We start from the raw sequence: 17,228 nt of genomic DNA, 5'->3' as shown, positions 1-17,228 counted from the left end.
GAACGAGATTGATCCCGATCTCCTCATGGAATAGGAAGCACAAGGACATCGGTGCCAACTTACAACCTCAGAAAGAATCATGATACCCACTTACAGGGACGGACCCAGAAAAAATTAATAATGGGGGCAAAAATATATAAAGTAAAATTTATGTATAGATATTTTATTTTATCTTTTTTTTCATAGTATACTCTAGCATAACAGATCAAGAATTAATATGTCGTGGATTTGAACTCCATTTAAGATTCTATCATTGTCCAACAAATTATTATATGTACAAAGTAAAATTTAAATTTTTGACATTTGTTTAAATGAACTACTGATATTTTAAGACATATTCCAAATAACTTATAATTAGCTAATATCATGAAGCTAATTATCACTATTTTTTTAGTTAATTTATTTATTTATTTTAGGAATAAACATAATATAACAAATAAAATAAATATTAACATTTATATATAATTATGTTTTTTATCAAAATTTTTGTGGACTTCTACCTGGTCCGTGTCCGCCCACTCATGAAAATGGAGCAGTTGTATGTTTCAAATACATAGATTTTAAGAAAAAAAATAAGATACAATATATTGGTTAGTAATTAAAGAAGGAATGAAAAACATTGTAGATAAAAATAATAAAACATTTTTTTCCAACTTATGTCAGAAAATGTAGCATCAGCCAATTTAAATGCAACCCAATCAGCCAATGAATTGATGAATTCAGTTTTTTCTTCATTGAATTCACAAATCAATTACAACAAAGCAGTGAATAACACTGAAAATTCTCATGGTACATCTTTTGTTGGTTGCCTATAAATTGCATCATTGCCAATGAATATAAAAAAATAATTTTGGAGTAGAATTTGATGTTATTTTCACACCAATAAAGATGGATGGCATCCAAGAAGAAAGCATACCCAAAACAAAGGAGAAGAAAGCACCGTCTTAAAGTCATTGTAGAAAGCAAACTAAAACGAACTCAAAAGCCAATTAAAAAAAAGAACATTAAAAGAAAACTCAATTAGCAAGAGAAAATATGTGAGAAGGAAAAGAGTAAACAAGACCCTTATTACTCTCCAGTAGAAAAAATAACCGGTCTAATTAAAGACTTAATGGCAGAATCTACAAAAAGTCTTGTAAAAGAACTTTGTTTGATGGATTTGTTAGCACAAAAAATACAACTGCACAACCAACTACGGTAAAATTGGAGACAACATAAATATAAGTCTTCCTTGCAGCATAGTCACTTCCATGAAGGAGGCATCAAAGTCATTACCAGAAGAGACACAGGTCCCGAGGTAATATGTATCACTCCTACATTCTATTATGTATTTTTTTAGTGAGTATACACATAAGAATATGCCATAGAAAAAGACCTCCTCCTCTGCCAATCTAAAACAATAATGAAAGAAGTCGGACTAATTACTATACATTGCTACAATGACGTTGGACCACAAAAGAAGATAGGAATACAATGATAGAAAAAGATCACAAAAAATCTATAAGCACTTTGGAGTAACGCATCCACGCTATCACAAGAGGACTTGCAGAAGACAGAACAATTAAAGTCTCCTCTAAAAAGAGTGAACACGACTTGTAATCCGACTTGACAGAAGTATTCCAAACAATAAGGCACCATGGGATGAGGCTAAATCCCACAAAGTACAAATTCACCGTAGAAGCAAAAAAAATTTATGGGGTTCATGCCCACCCAAAGGGGGCATTGAAGCTAAACTGACCTGTTTGAAATGAGACATGACTTCACATGGACCTAAGAATATGAAAAAGTCTTTCAAGAATTCGTAAAATTCTTGCCTCGGCCTCCAATTCTTATCCGATATAAAACGGGAGAAGAGCTTATCCTATATTTAGCTGTCGTCAACAAAACCGTAGCCGCTACACTATTTAAAGAAGAAGACGTTGGGCAAAAGCTCGCCTACTTCACTAAAAAGGTACCACAAGGAGCTGAGCTCAATTATCAGAAAATTGAGCATGTTGCATATACTTTGATCTTAACATCCCGGAGATTGTGACCCCACTTTCAAACTTACACCATCAAAACCCGAGCTAATCAAACCATGAAGTATATCCTCCAAAAAATGGATATTGTAGTGCAGATGCTACGGTGGGTTGTAGAACTATCCGAATTCGATTTGAAGTACGAAGCTCAGACGGTCATCAAGTTGCAATATATGGCCAACTACCTTACAAAATATACCGATGAGCAAAAAGGATGTTCCACGACTGGAAGGTGGATCATCAAACAAAGATGGTAGAGGGACAAGGATCATCCTTAAGAATGAAGAAGGAACTCAGCAAGAAGAACTCTCATTAAAGTTCGATTTTTCAGCCTCCAACTACCAAGTTGAATATGAAGTCGTGCTTGTCGGCCTTCGAATGGCCAAAGCACTTGGTGCCTTGAAGAGAACAATGTTTAATCAACTCATAAGTAATAACCCAACAAATCAATGGTGATTACCAAACTAAAGATCCTACTATGATGGGGTATTTGGAAAAAATTAGCCAAGTTTTATGAAACAGAGGTCAGGCATATAACCCGAGAGCAGAATGGTCAAGTTGATGCCCTCTCCAAACTAGCCAGTACAAAGCCGGAGACAATAATAAAATCCTGATTCAAGAAATACTATAGCCACCTTCAATATCAAAAGAAGTCAACAAGACAGACATCCTTACAATCTAGGGATGGATAACTCCAAGCGTTGAATATATCAAATTCAACATCCTTCCTCAAGAGTAAAGGGAGGCACGGAGATTAATGAAAGAAGCTCAACACTACACTTTAGTTTGTAATATTCTCTATAAAAGAGGGATCTCAACACCTTTATCAAAGTGCATCCCTACTTCGAATACAAGAGGTTCTAGATGAAACCTATAGTAAAATCTGTGGTATTCATCTTGGGCAAGTCACCAGCAAAAAGTTGTTACGAGTAGACTTCTATTGACTGATTTTTCAGAGCTCACACAAATGATATAAGCATATGAAAAAAACTCAAACTACCACCGAATAATCTCCCTTTCAACATATATATGGCACAGAAGCCATGATTTCCACCGATATAAATAAAGAAAAACCAAGGGCAACATTCTGCAATAAAGTCGGAGCACACACAAAAAAAGAACTCGGCCTCCTTTTTAGAAATTGGAGAGCAAACTCGGACAAGAAAAGAGGTTTTGAGACAAAGTATGGCTACGAGCAGTGGCGGAGCTTGAACAGAAATTTTAAGGGGACCAATATATAATTTAAAAAATAGAAAATAATATGTTGTATTTTTATTTTAGTTACAAAGAAAAAATGTTAAACCAAACATATTGAAATCGTTTTGGATAATTTGTACCAGATAAATAATAATAATTTAAATATTTTTTATATTGATGTTATTTATCATAACATCTTTTAATTTCATCTTTTTTGTTTGAATGATATAGTCAAAATTAAAACTAACTATTTTTAGGATCCTAAAGAAATAAGATCAAACAAATAGTATCAAATTTATTAATTAGTTATGATTATTTAAACTTTTAAAAGTTATATACTTACATTGAATCATTTTTTTTATGATTTATTAGACTAGTAAAATTATTAATAGATGTTGATATTATAGATTATGTATTTTTTTTAAACATTAGTTTTTCTCTTAAAAAAGATATAATTTTTTTTATTTTTATCATTATATTTGTAAAAAAATTATAATATATAAAATATTAAATATGCAAAAAAATTATCATTACAATGATAAATATTAAAAATTATAATATACGCTAATTGATAATTTAAATTTTTTATGGATAAAAAAATTCAATTAAGAAAATAGAAAAATATAAAATAATATTAAATAAATTGATAAAAAATTATTTAATTTTTTAAAGATAATACATAAAATTATAATTGTCTGAAAATTAGCTTAGAAGTTAAATGATCGAAACTTTGAATATTATAACACTAATATTTTTTGAATATCTTAATTTTGTATCTAAAAAATTAATAAAACTTAAAATAACATTAAATTAAATTATTGTCAAAAAGTTAATTATCAAAGTTTATTATAGTTCAATATATTTTTTTTTCAATTTGTAAAATTTCAATTAGGTAAAAAGATAAAAATTCAAAAGCTATTATACTAAATTTGGCATAAAATATTATCAAATGAATGAATTATGTAAGTTTCGAATACACATAAATAATTTTACTGAAAAGATAGACAACTAAATTAGCTAAATAATATGTTTGAAGAAGTATTACTCATTTTATATAAAATATCATGAAAAGCTTCGTCCCTATCCAGATATATTAAGAGCATTAAATTTAAGATAAGAGAATTTTGACATAAAAAAATTTGTTATCTGAATCTTCTTAAAATTTAGTCAAAATCTCATGCTGATACTGTGTTGTAAAATAAATAAAGAATATATAATAAATATAAAATAAAAGAGTTATAAATAAATAATTCTAGTAGTAATATTCCTCACAATTACTATCTCAATATAATAAATATGATTAATATATTTACTAATATATGTAGTATCTTATATAAAATAGAAAAGAGTATCTGATAGTATAAAAGAGGGATAAAAATTTTTATTATTGATCGTGTATATTGTTAAAAATTTAAACCTCTATTTATATACATACTAAGTCTTACTTTTTTAAAATTCATTTATTTAAACTTGTCTTAAAAATTAATTATTCCTTCAATATTGAGAAAGTTGGCCCCAAATAATAGTTATCCACATTTTTATCACAAGAGTATTGGCTTATTCCCAAAAATTTACACCAAAATTCATTGCTGAACCAGAAATTATTAAATTAAAATTAAAATTATTGGTCTAAAATTCTAAATGATAACCAAAACTCAAAAAGTATTTTCCCGCCTTTTGGTCATTCCCTTGACTTCAAGTCTTCAACTCATGAACACAACAAAACAAGTAAACAACGCAGATCCATCATCACTTACCTCAAAATTTAAATTTCAAGTCTTTCTCTCCCTTTTCCCACTCTCTAAATCCTGAAACCTTCAACAACCCGCGGTGAAGCACTCAACCAAAGCTCTTTCATTTAGGGTTTCGATCTCCAAAACCCTACGCCCTTCATTTCTTCCATTTTTATTCCCAATTTTTTATACTTTCGAGCGATGTACATTAAGGAGGTTTGCTTGGAAGGTTTCAAATCATATGCGACGCGAACCGTTGTTCCGGGTTTCGACCCGTTCTTCAATGCCATAACGGGCCTGAACGGTTCCGGCAAATCGAACATTCTCGATTCGATTTGCTTCGTGCTGGGTATCACCAATTTGCAGCAGGTTCGAGCTTCGAACCTCCAGGAGCTTGTTTACAAGCAGGGACAAGCGGGGATTACAAAAGCGACGGTGTCAATTGTTTTCGATAACTCTGATAGGAGTCGAAGCCCTCTCGGATATGAAGACCATTCCGAGATTACAGTAACAAGACAGGTTACTGTTTTTTAATTTGTTGAATTTATCTGTTTCTGATGCTTTTAGATGTTTTGGTTGAATTAAATTTTCTGTCACTAGCCGTTTATAAGTGATCGTTTTAATATTTCGTTAAGTTGTCTGTTAAGAGCTCGCAATTTCTCTTTTGTATACTAGTTATAATTCTGTACATTATTGGCAAACAAAAGTTGACAAAAAATAAAATAAAACTTATAGTATGTAATTTTGAAAAAAAGAAAGCATTATTTTATATGGGTTTTGTCTGTCTAAATTCTGTATATATTTTTTTTAGTTCTGGTTAGTTAAGATCTATTTACAGCTTTGTAATTTCTAATTTTGATACTATTTAACATAAAAGAAAATAAAATGTTAAACTAAAAAAAGTTGACTTATGGGTTCTAAGATTCATAGTTGTGTGAACTGATTTTCTCATTATACTTTTAAGGTTTCAAGTGGTTGTTCACTGCACTGTTTAGGTAACTATTGCTTCTAAAGTCAGATGTTAGTTAGTAATTCTTGTTTTGTATACCTATGTCTTTAATTGACGCACAATGCAGATAGTAGTTGGAGGGAGGAACAAGTATTTGATCAATGGGAAGCTTGCACAGCCTAGTCAAGTCCAGAATCTTTTTCATTCGGTGCAGCTAAATGTTAATAATCCACATTTTCTCATAATGCAAGGGCGCATCACTAAGGTTTTAAATATGAAGCCACCAGAGATATTGTCTATGCTTGAGGAAGCTGCAGGGACGAGAATGTATGAGACCAAGAAAGAGGCTGCTCTAAAAACACTTGAAAAGAAGCAAAGTAAGGTTGATGAGATTAACAAGCTTCTTGATCAGGAGATATTGCCTGCATTGGAGAAGTTGAGAAAAGAAAGGATGCAGTATATGCAATGGGCTAATGGCAATGCTGATTTAGATAGGCTTAGAAGATTTTGTATTGCTTATGAGTTTGTTCAAGCAGAGAGGATTAAAGACAATGCTAGATCTGAGGTGGAACAAGCAAAATCAAAGATAACCGAGATTGATGAAAGTGCTAAGAAGGCTCAGGTAGAAATAAAGGAAATGGAAATAAAAATAGCTCAGTTGACTTCTGAAAAAGAGGCGAGAATGGGTGGAGAAGTGAAATCTCTCTCAGATAAAGTAGATGCACTTTCTCAGAGTCTTGTCAAGCAAACATCTGTGTTAAATAATAAGATAGACACTCTCCGAAGTGAAGAAACCAACAAGGTTAATGTAAGTAGGAAGTAATTTTGGTATTAACTTTGTTTGGTACTAATGATTATAGATTCATTTAAATGTTAAATTTAAAATGTCCATTTTGTGAACCTGATATTTGAGTTTAAACCCTGGATATTTTTAAGATTGTGAAAAGTATTGAAGAACTGAAGCAATCTGTAGAAGAGAAGGCCATTGCTGTTAAAAAAGCTGAAGAGGGAGCTGCAGATCTTAAAAAGAGGGTCGATGAGCTTACTAAGAAGCTGGGTGAGCATGAGAAAGAATATCAGGTACCATAAGCATATATTGGTTTCATGTTCACAACTTTCTCATGTCAATGGGTAGACTATCAGGTTGAGGTGGATTTTTCGTATTCTATTGCTCAAAACTGTTGGCAGGGTGTTATAGCTGGCAAGAGCAGTGGGAATGAAGAGCAATGCTTAGAGGATCAACTAGGTGATGCAAAGATAGCAGTTGGGAGTGCTGAAACAGAACTGAAACAGTTGAAAACCAAAATTAGCCATTGTGAAAAGGAACTGAAAGAGAAAACTAAACAATTAAGGTCAAAGCGTGAAGAAGCTGTTTCTGTAGAAAATGAGCTTGCCGCTAGAAGAAAAGACGTGGAAAATGTTAAGATCGAATTGGAGTCTATTCCATATAAAGAAGGAGAGATGGACGCTCTGCAAAGGGTTAGATCGGCTTTGTTTTGCTTCTATTCACTTCTCTACAATCTAACAGGATTAGCACTAAGATATTTTCGTCTATAAAAAAACTTTTCAGGATCGTGCATCTGAGGTGGATTGTGTACAAAAGTGGAAGGATGAAATACGCAATATTTCGGCATACTTGTCAAATGTTGAATTCACGTATTGTGATCCTGTCAAAAACTTTGATAGATCAAAGGTGAAAGGTGTCAGTTGCAAAACTCATCAAAGTAAAGGATAAGTCCACAATGACTGCCTTAGAGGTTGGATAGCACGATCACATTATATTTTTTTGGTGAACATGTATGATAATATTTATCTGAATTTGTTAGTAAAAATTTATTTATATGTTAATCTGATAACATGTTTACTTTCAGGTTACAGCAGGTGGAAAGTTGTTTAATGTTGTTGTTGACACAGAAGATACTGGAAAGCAGCTACTACAGAATGGCAAACTCAGAAGAAGAGTGACAATCATACCCTTGAACAAAATACAATCCTATAGTGTTCCCGCTAGAGTTCAACAAGAGGCTACTAGATTGGTTGGTCTCTGCAACTTTTATCTCTCACTTAGTTTTTATTTTTATTTTTATTTTTTTTCTTTATCTCATTAATTTGCATTCTGACTGACTTGATTCCTTACCTAACTTTGCTGACGATTTTTCTTACTTGAATTTCAGGTGGGGAAAGAGAATGCTGAAATAGCACTTTCTTTGGTTGGTTATGAAGAAGAATTGAAGGTGCTACTCCTTGAATTTATATTACTGTTCTTTCCCCTAAACTTTGTTAGAAAGATGTTGATTGAAGCTGTCTTGAACACAAAATAACCTAAGCCAAACTCAATAAACTAATTTGATGCTGAGATTGAACTTTTTTTTTTTTATTTTGGATAAATTACTCAGTTTTGTTTTTAATTTGTACTTTTGTTTCAGAGAGCAATGGAGTACGTTTTTGGTTCAACTTTTGTTTGCAAGACCATGGAAGCTGCAAAGGAGGTAATTGATGAAAACCATCTTTTGCTGCTTAGGCCTTCTACACATTACATGTGCATCCCCCCCACACCCACCCACCCAAAAGAAAACCATCTTTTCCCTATTCTTTACTTTGCTAAATGTGCATATCTTCTATGAAGAAGTGTTTGGTGACTACATGCCCACCTCTACATGCTTCTCTTACAATACTATAGTTTTTGTAAATATGCTGTTCTCTTGGATGAGTCTTCATTTGTTTCCACTAGTAGATACTTTGTCTATTTGTTGATCACAGTCATTATTGTCTTAGCATAATACCTTTTGAGGATTTTACTCTCCTATATGCATGCTCAATTTGGATTGCACTTTGTGAATGTTAGGTGGCATTTAATCGGAATATTCATACAACAAGTGTCACTCTTGAAGGAGATATATTTCAGCCAAGTGGCCTTTTGACTGGTGGAAGCCGAAGGTATGCCATTATCTGGTTTCGTGAAAGTGAAAATTAAAGTATGTATTAATTCACTTGGAGAACATATCAGTTGAGATCTTCCCCCTTTGATATGGTATATGTAACTGGGAAAAAGAAAAGAAATTGGAACTCATTGCTCATGGTATTCAAGTAACAATTCCCCCTTAACACATCTTTGCCTAGTCTCTATTCCTACCATGCTTTCACTATCCCAACTTTGGGAATTCAGTGTAGTGACAAGCTCTCAATTTCTTCTGTTATGTTGCCACCAGCCCTATTTTTGTTTTTCCTCAGATATACTCTTGTTAAAATATTTGGCACTAGGCGACATTTATATCTCAGGGAAGTTATAATGTATGATCAATATGAGGGGATCTAACAGAATTCTCATAAGGAAGATCAAGAGAAAACATGTATAAAAATGATCTTGCAAGCTCCTATAAAAGAATTTTTGAACAGGAGTTAGATGAAGATAAATGGTAAAATTGGCAAATAGGAGAATCATGAAAAGAATTAAGCTGAAAAGGTCTTCAAAAACCACTAGAATGAGGAACATTTCTACATAAGTATACCCTCAAGTTTTGAGTAAGGCTATTAGTCTATCACCATGACTAATGAAAAACAAAATAAACCTTGCCAGATAAACTTCCAAGGACTAGCAAGAGTAGGTTTGTCCAATACTCTAATTGAAAGTGTTAAAAATGCATAGAAATTTTTGACGTATTTTATTATGAGGTTCCATTGTCTTTTGTGTAGATGATATTATGAGAAATTGTAAGCATTTCTTGTAACATTGTGCTGGCTTTGACAAAACAGGGGTAGTGGTGATCTTTTGAAGCAACTGCATGATTTGGCTGAGGCTGAGTCAAAACTTTCAGTGCACCAAAGAAGGTTATTGGAGATTGAAGAAAAGGTAGATCCCCAACACTGCTTTTTCCAATAAAATATGGAAACCATAGTAGTCATTCTCGGATCTTGCTGCATCCCGGAGGTCCCAAAAACTGTAATGTTGGGATCCCGGGATGTAGGATGGCTGGGATTTGAACAAAGGTAGAGGGACATTGTGATATATATATAAAGGATAACAAAAAGAGATTGGAAAACCTGAGAAAAATTTGAAGGCTGCTTAAAAGCCCTTAAACAAGAAGGCTCGCAAAAAAACAAGACAAGCCAACAAAAGGGGGTTGGGTGGGTGGGCAGGGGTGCTATTTCTTTTCTAGTAAGCTTATGATTCCGAGATAAATTTCAATCTCACAGTTCTTTGTACTTGGCCTTGAATCTTGTGTAATACAGATTACAAAGCTTCTCCCTCTTCAGAAAAAATTTAAAGACCTCAAAGCACAACTAGAACTTAAGTCATATGATCTTTCACTATTTCAGAGCAGAGCTGAGCAAAATGAACATCATAAGGTATTGTTCCTTTCTTTTCATTCCAAAATTTGACCCTGTACTAGACACACCAATTTTACCTTGATTTCGTCAATTTTTTAGTTCTTTTTTCTTCATGTTATATATCTCTGTCAACATGCTTCCTTTCTTGTTTCTCTTTGTAGCTTGGGGAGTTGGTGAAGAAGCTTGAGCAAGAACTTGACGAAGCAAAAGTTGCAGTAAAAGAAAAACAACTTTTTTATGAAGAATGTGTCAAGACTGTTTCATCCCTTGAGAAATCAATCAAAGAACATAACAGTAGTCGAGAGGGTAGGCTGAAGGAATTAGAGAAAAAGATAAAGTCAATCAAATCCCAAGTGCAATCTTCTTTAAAAGACCTGAAGGTAATTCTCAAAATGTTTTCTCATCATCATGATTCATTTGAAATTATTTTTAATTTTTTTTCCATTAGAAAATTTGAAATGTATTACTACAAGTAAATAATGCCATTCCTAGTGTGATAGTGGGTTCAAATCTTGGAATGAATGGTTGGGCTCTACACAAAGGTCTATGGCTTATAGTCTATTCCTTATATCTTGGCTACACACTGGAGATTGCTTATGCCTGAAACAGAATCTGTACATAATTATAAGATATATACAATTAACTAATTGTATTATAACAATTCCTAAGATTTTATCTGATCCTATAAGGTCATAACTATTTTATTCACAGATTCATAGATATTCTAACACCCATAATGTGGCTCAAGGTGCAACGAAACTTCTGATGTGCCAAATTTGACAATTTTTCGAAGTGCCTTCTTTGCTGACTACTGTCATTTTGGGGATATATCAGCTTTGATCCTTTGACAAGGTAGTCAAAGGCGTAAGGCACCTTTAAGAGAGTAGGGGCTCATAATGCTGCTATTTTTATGGCAGCCTTGATTTGTATTTCAAGAAATTCCATGATCTTTTATGCCAGTCCTGCCCATCTGTTTTTGAGGGACAATTTGGAATTTGAGTACTAAAATATTTGAAGTTTCCAATCTAGATTGTGGAATTCACTATAATTTGCAACTGGTATTTTTCTTATTGTAATCCAAAGATTAAGAAAAGGAGAGACTTGTGATGGATAAATTGTTAGAGAAGCATGCTTGGATTGCTTAGAGAAGACTATTAGATAATGCTTCTCTAACAATTTCTCTAACAATTTGCCTGCTGGTTTGCAGGGACACGATAATGAAAAGGAGAGACTTGTGATGGAAATGGAAGCTGTTATGAAGGAGCAAACATCCTTGGAGAATCAACTAGCTTCTTTGATAACACAGATCAGTAATCTTACATCAGAAGTAGAAGAGCAAAGTTCTGCAGTAAGAATAGTTATTTATATTGTTTAGAATTCTTCGTGAACAAGAGTTGTGGCCTCAAACTTTCCATGTGTAGGTTGATTCTGCAAGGAATGATCTTGATCAAGTTCAGTCACAGCTGAACTCAGTTCGCCTGAAAATGAAGGAATGTGACAAGGAAATCAGTGGTATTATGAAGGAACAGAAAAAAATTGAAGATAAACTTAGTGAGAGTAATCTTGAAAGGAAAAGGATAGAAAATGAGGTAATAATTTATTTTCTCATCTATGCATTTGGAGGTGCCTTGCTAATGAAGAAATTCCTTATTGTTATTCTAGGTAAAACGGATGGAGATGGAACAGAAAGACTGCTCTGTGAGAGTGGATAAATTGTTAGAGAAGCATGCTTGGATTGCTTCTGAAAAACAGTTGTTTGGTAGAAGTGGAACTGATTATGATTTTTCTTCCCGTGATCCTGGTAAAGCAAAAGATGAACTTGAAAAGCTTCAAGCTGAACAGTCTGGGTGTGTTGACGTGATAAACTGACTTACTGTTATAATAATAATAAATGTTTTGTGCAACTATGATTATTATATTGTTAAAGGATTTCATGTAATTTTTCCCTTAGGCTTGAGAAACGGGTCAACAAGAAAGTAATGGCAATGTTTGAGAAGGCAGAAGACGAGTACAACGATTTAATGTCAAAGAAAAACATAATTGAGGTTTCTTTTTGCCCATCTATTTCAATAATTTGCCACATTTCTTGCATAACTGGTTATTCTATCATTGTGTTGTGCAGAATGACAAGTCTAAAATCAAGAAAGTGATTGAAGAGTTGGATGAAAAAAAGAAGGAGACACTAAATGTGACCTGGGTCAAAGTAAACAAGTGAGTTTTTTCCACCACTTCATATATGCCCTTTACTCCATCTATTTTACATGCTTTTCAATTTGGCAATGCCTTTTTTTCCCCAGTGATTTTGGATCCATATTTTCTACACTACTACCGGGTACGATGGCTAAGTTAGAACCTCCAGAAGGATGCAGTTTTCTTGATGGTCTTGAGGTTCGGGTTGCATTTGGAGGTGTCTGGAAACAGTCATTGTCTGAATTAAGTGGAGGTCAGCGATCTCTACTGGCACTTTCTCTGATTCTGGCACTGCTGCTATTCAAACCTGCTCCACTATACATCCTTGATGAGGTATGCTTTGCATGAATTGTGATTCCTCCACCACCAGCAAGAACCTTGGTATCCAATAAAATGCCAATGGCCCTTTGATTTGTTCACTTTGCAGTTAAGAATTTAATTATTGCATGGTACTTTTCTATTTCCGTCCTCAATGTAAATCCAGTCAAAGCAATTTATTGGATATATTACAATAATAATTATTAATTACCTTAAATTCAGCCAGAAAGAATATTGTTAGCTTGAGTTTGGAGATTGATCTATTGAGCTTCTACTTTTGGTTATTGAGAATGTAGGAGGTGTTGGTTTTCAACTTTTCATGTCTTTATTCTCTACTTCTATTATTAATTATTAATGTATAAAAGAATGACCAAATAAAAAAAATTGAGAATCCAAAACTAAAATAACTTGTATTTTATGAGTATTAAAAACAGTTACATCTTTTCCTTTTTCCCCCTCTCTATATTGTATTCTTACCTCGCGAGTTTCATCTTAATTCACTGCCATTCCCCATTTGGTTCATTCTTTCTATATTTGAAGATTTCCTTTCGGAGTTAATTTTCTAATTGTTGCAGGTTGATGCGGCTCTTGATTTAAGCCACACACAGAACATAGGGAGAATGATAAAGACTCATTTTCCACACTCCCAGGTAAACAAAAAGGACTAGTTTTTATAGTGTGGTGTAATTTCCTTGAACTCATTGAATCCTTTATTTTTCTAAGTCCAAAAAATGAAACCCAACCAAATTTTTCTCCAAGTTTATTAATACTAATAACAGTAGTTTGTCTTGGTTAGTTGGTTGACACTCAAATCAGTAATGTTTCCAACAATATTCATTATTTTTTATTTTTTTGAGAGGAACAACTAAATTCATTTTTAGTTTCCAGATTTTCAGAAAGTGTCTGTTCAGCACTCGTTGAATTGAATAACCTCGTGTCTTTTGGTTTCTTGTTTTGCAGTTTATTGTTGTTTCACTGAAGGAAGGCATGTTTAATAATGCAAATGTTCTTTTCCGGACAAAATTTGTCGACGGTGTTTCAACGGTTCAGCGAACTGTTGCTGCTAAGCAAAGCAAGTGAAATATTGAATTTTTTATTGGTTCAATCCTGCAAATGAGTTCACCTTGCTAGAAAAAGAAAATGTTCATTCAACTTGTGAACAACAAACACTGTAAGGCTCTTATGTATTAGTATTTAGTCTCTGTAGAGTAAGAACTTAATGTTGGACCTGGTTTAAGTAAATCCATACTGATCCATTTCAGATGGATTATAATCATCAATGTAAAAGTGTATGGAGAGTTTTGCTGTAAAATATAGTTTAATTTTCTTGTATTCATACCCCTTACGCAAGCCTTAGCCAGTGGTTTTGAAACCAGCCAGCCAGTGCACCTTGCATGAAATGCACCTTGGTTTCGAAACCAGCCAGTGGCTAGTAGTGGTGTATCTAAACGCCCTCTGCGCACCCTTTCGGCACTCCTTTGGCTTAAAAAAATCACTATTCATAAAAATTATTTATATGCAATATATTAAATTTAATATTTACGATAATATATAAAAATTTATAGTATTTAAAATATGAAAATATAAAGTATAAACAACTTAATAAGTTTTTTGTTATGAAAAATAATTTCTGTATTTATTTATATTTTGACAAAGCCAAGCAAGTCTAACCAATTAGTTAGGTTAAATTACAAATATGGATTTGACTAAATAATAAATTTAAGACTTTTATAACAGCTTGAATCTAGACGCACGTGACAGATCAAGTAAGGTTAGGCCGAGCACAAGTCAGCTGTCAATCCTTGACAAATTTCTGACCTCTTTCCACTCCTAAGTAAGAATATGCATTAACATAGAAAGAAGGCAGGAAAAAGGCAAAACAAATCATGTACAAATAAGGAGTGCAATCCCTTGAGGAAAGAAATGTAAAAATAAATGACGAAGATGAGTACTGTAGCTTTTCTCCCCTCAAGAAAGGGGTTGTGCTATGGTGTTGACAGTAATTTTTCAGTACATGCTGAAATGAAGTGACATGAAGGAGCTGTCCAGGCGTGGTTTGCCTGTAGCCACAATGGGGACAATAGCTGATGTGAAGTAGATGGGTGACAGTCATTCGTTAGTTGGGAAAAAATAATTGGTCATGTTTACAGGATAAATTAATGCATAGTTGAGAGATTAATGGATTGTTAAGGGAGATAATTTTTTTTTCTATTTTTGGTATGGCCAAATTAGGGGTGGCAATAGATAGGATAGGTTAAGGTTTAAATATAATCCTAATCCAATCCATAGATTAAGAATATTCCAACTCTAACTCTATCCGTTTTTAACATATGGGTATCCGACTCTACAGACTTAATCCAAAAAAGATGTAGCATTATTATATAATTTAATGATAATTTAAAATAGAATTGACTTTTACGTAAAAAAACATAATAAATTATCAATTAATGACCTTCTCTTAATAACTAAGAATCATTTGTATTTAGTGAGAGATCTTTAGTTCAACATCCACTTAAAATATATATATATATGGTGCGGGTTGGTTGGGTAGAGTTGAGACTCAACCCGCACCCTGTCTTATCTGCACAAGAATCCTACCTGCACCCTATTTATCCGTTGCAAATCGGGTTGAATATCCATGGATAGGATGTATATTGCCACCCTAATGGCCATGCTATCTGGATTATGAAATACTCTTTTGGACATAAAAATCAAATTAGGCCATGAAATGCTTTTATAGTAACAATAAACAAAAAATATAAAGCCCAGAAGAATAAATAATGATAATAATAGTAATAATAATTATTTACCAAAAATAAATAGTAATAATAATTATAAATAAAGCAAACTGTGCAGTAAAATTATTGTTCATACTCTGGCCCAACGACAAAGGCCCAGGTCCAAATAAAAGGCCTAATCTGAAGGATTAAGCCTAACTAAGTACCGACCTCCACGTAAGAAGTCGGTATTAACCACGACTTGGTCTGAAGAAGTCGGATGTGAGATTAGCTGGCAGATAAACACTCATTCAAATGAGTAACCGCCCCTAAAATCTCTCTAACCGCTTCATAAAGCCATATCTTAACCTCCCCAAGATAATGGGGCGGTTAACACCCTAAAGATACGGCACTACTCAAACGGTGGTTATTGGCTCACCACTATAAATACACTGACACCCCTCAGGTATCTCTAAGTCCAATACTCTCTAGACCTGCTCACACCCTTGCTAACTTAGGCATCGGAGTGTCTTTGCAGGTACCACTCCCCATTCATTCACGCGAACAAGTCGGACGGAGTCTCCCGAGTTGCAGATTCATTCGGAGCCCTCCTCCTTCATATATTTGGACCACCCAACGCCATCCATCCTATTTATCTCCGGTTACCCACCGTAACATTGGCGCCGTTGCCGGGGACCCGAGAGATCATCCATTGATGGCGGACAGATCCCATGAAGAAGGCCATGTGGAAACAGATTCTGAACAAGAGAACCTGGACATGAGCAATAACGATGCGGATCTAGCTCTACACCAGGAAGTTAATAACCAACATAGGGAAGGCACCTCCGGAGTAAAGAACCCGAAGGTGAATTCCTCAGATGGGCGCGAATCAGAAAAAGGCGGACCATCCCACGTAGCTGAACTAATGGGATTAGTCCACAGCCGCCTGGAACAATTGGAGCAAGAGCGGAAGAAGCAAAGAGAAACTGAAAAGTACCTCAAAGAGGAGATGGAGCGGCGGAAAGAGTTAGAAAGAAAACTCTTAAAGCTAGAATCTTCCCTCAAGAGTCACAACTCCCGCGACGAACAAGAAGAACAACTCTCGGGTGGAGAGGATCCTTTCAGCGAGGACATAATGAGGGCGAAAGTTTCACGAAACTTCAAAAGCCCTGATATGAACCTCTATGACGGAACCACAGACCCGAAGCATCATTTAAGCAAATGGAACCATGGATCCAAAGCATCACCTGAGTAACTTCAAAAGTCAGATGTACCTGGCCGATGCTTCCGACGCTACGCGATGCAAAGTTTTTCCGACCACTCTATCAAAAGCAGCGATGAAGTGGTTTGATAGCCTCCCCCCGAGGTCGGTTACTAGCTTTGAAGACCTCTCAAGGAAGTTTTTGATGAGGTTCTCAATTCAGAAAGACAAGGTGAAACATGCACCGAGCCTCCTGGGAATAAAACAGGAGGTCGGAGAGTCTTTACGAGCCTATATGGAAAGGTTCAACAAAGCATGTTTGGAGATCCAAGACCTGCCCACAGAGGCATCCATAATGGGGCTAGTCAATGGGTTCAGAGAAGGTCCCTTCTCACAGTCCATATCTAAAAGGCACCCCGTTTCTCTAAGTGATGTACAAGAGAGGGCTGAAAAGTACATCAATATGGAAGAGAATGCCAAATTAAGGGACCTGAGTTGGCGACCTGGACCCCCTCCCTCAACTAAGGAGAGGGAAAGGGAAGCCAAGAAAAAGGAAGAACTCGGTCTCGAGAGGCC

General features: G+C 34.4%; 2 protein-coding genes across 2 annotated transcripts in view; one reads left to right on the top strand and one right to left on the bottom strand.

Moving 5' to 3' along the window:
• The first annotated feature begins 4,908 nt into the window (after nucleotides 1-4,908).
• LOC107463058 (structural maintenance of chromosomes protein 2-1-like) lies at nucleotides 4,909-14,070 on the top strand. The gene is given in 21 exon segments (XM_016081778.3): nucleotides 4,909-5,467; nucleotides 6,025-6,705; nucleotides 6,834-6,977; nucleotides 7,086-7,376; nucleotides 7,468-7,602; nucleotides 7,604-7,654; nucleotides 7,769-7,933; nucleotides 8,072-8,131; nucleotides 8,324-8,386; nucleotides 8,743-8,834; nucleotides 9,651-9,747; nucleotides 10,128-10,244; nucleotides 10,388-10,606; nucleotides 11,434-11,574; nucleotides 11,648-11,815; nucleotides 11,889-12,073; nucleotides 12,178-12,271; nucleotides 12,349-12,437; nucleotides 12,524-12,749; nucleotides 13,310-13,384; nucleotides 13,695-14,070. Coding segments are annotated over 21 exon segments (3,531 nt in total). The 5' UTR covers nucleotides 4,909-5,149; the 3' UTR covers nucleotides 13,815-14,070.
• The window catches only part of LOC107463022 (CRM-domain containing factor CFM3, chloroplastic/mitochondrial), a 23,379-nt gene continuing 17,650 nt past the window's right edge, over nucleotides 11,500-17,228 (bottom strand). The window contains exon 12 of the transcript XR_008002023.1: nucleotides 11,500-11,704. The gene's annotated coding sequence lies outside the window, so the exon portion shown is untranslated. The remainder of the gene's footprint in view (nucleotides 11,705-17,228) is intronic.

The sequence above is a fragment of the Arachis duranensis genome, chromosome 8 (assembly GCF_000817695.3).
Source record: "Arachis duranensis cultivar V14167 chromosome 8, aradu.V14167.gnm2.J7QH, whole genome shotgun sequence".
NCBI classification, from domain to species: Eukaryota; Viridiplantae; Streptophyta; class Magnoliopsida; order Fabales; family Fabaceae; genus Arachis; species Arachis duranensis.
Note: the sequence above shows the minus strand (reverse complement) of the source record. Positions and strands in the feature narration are given on the sequence as shown.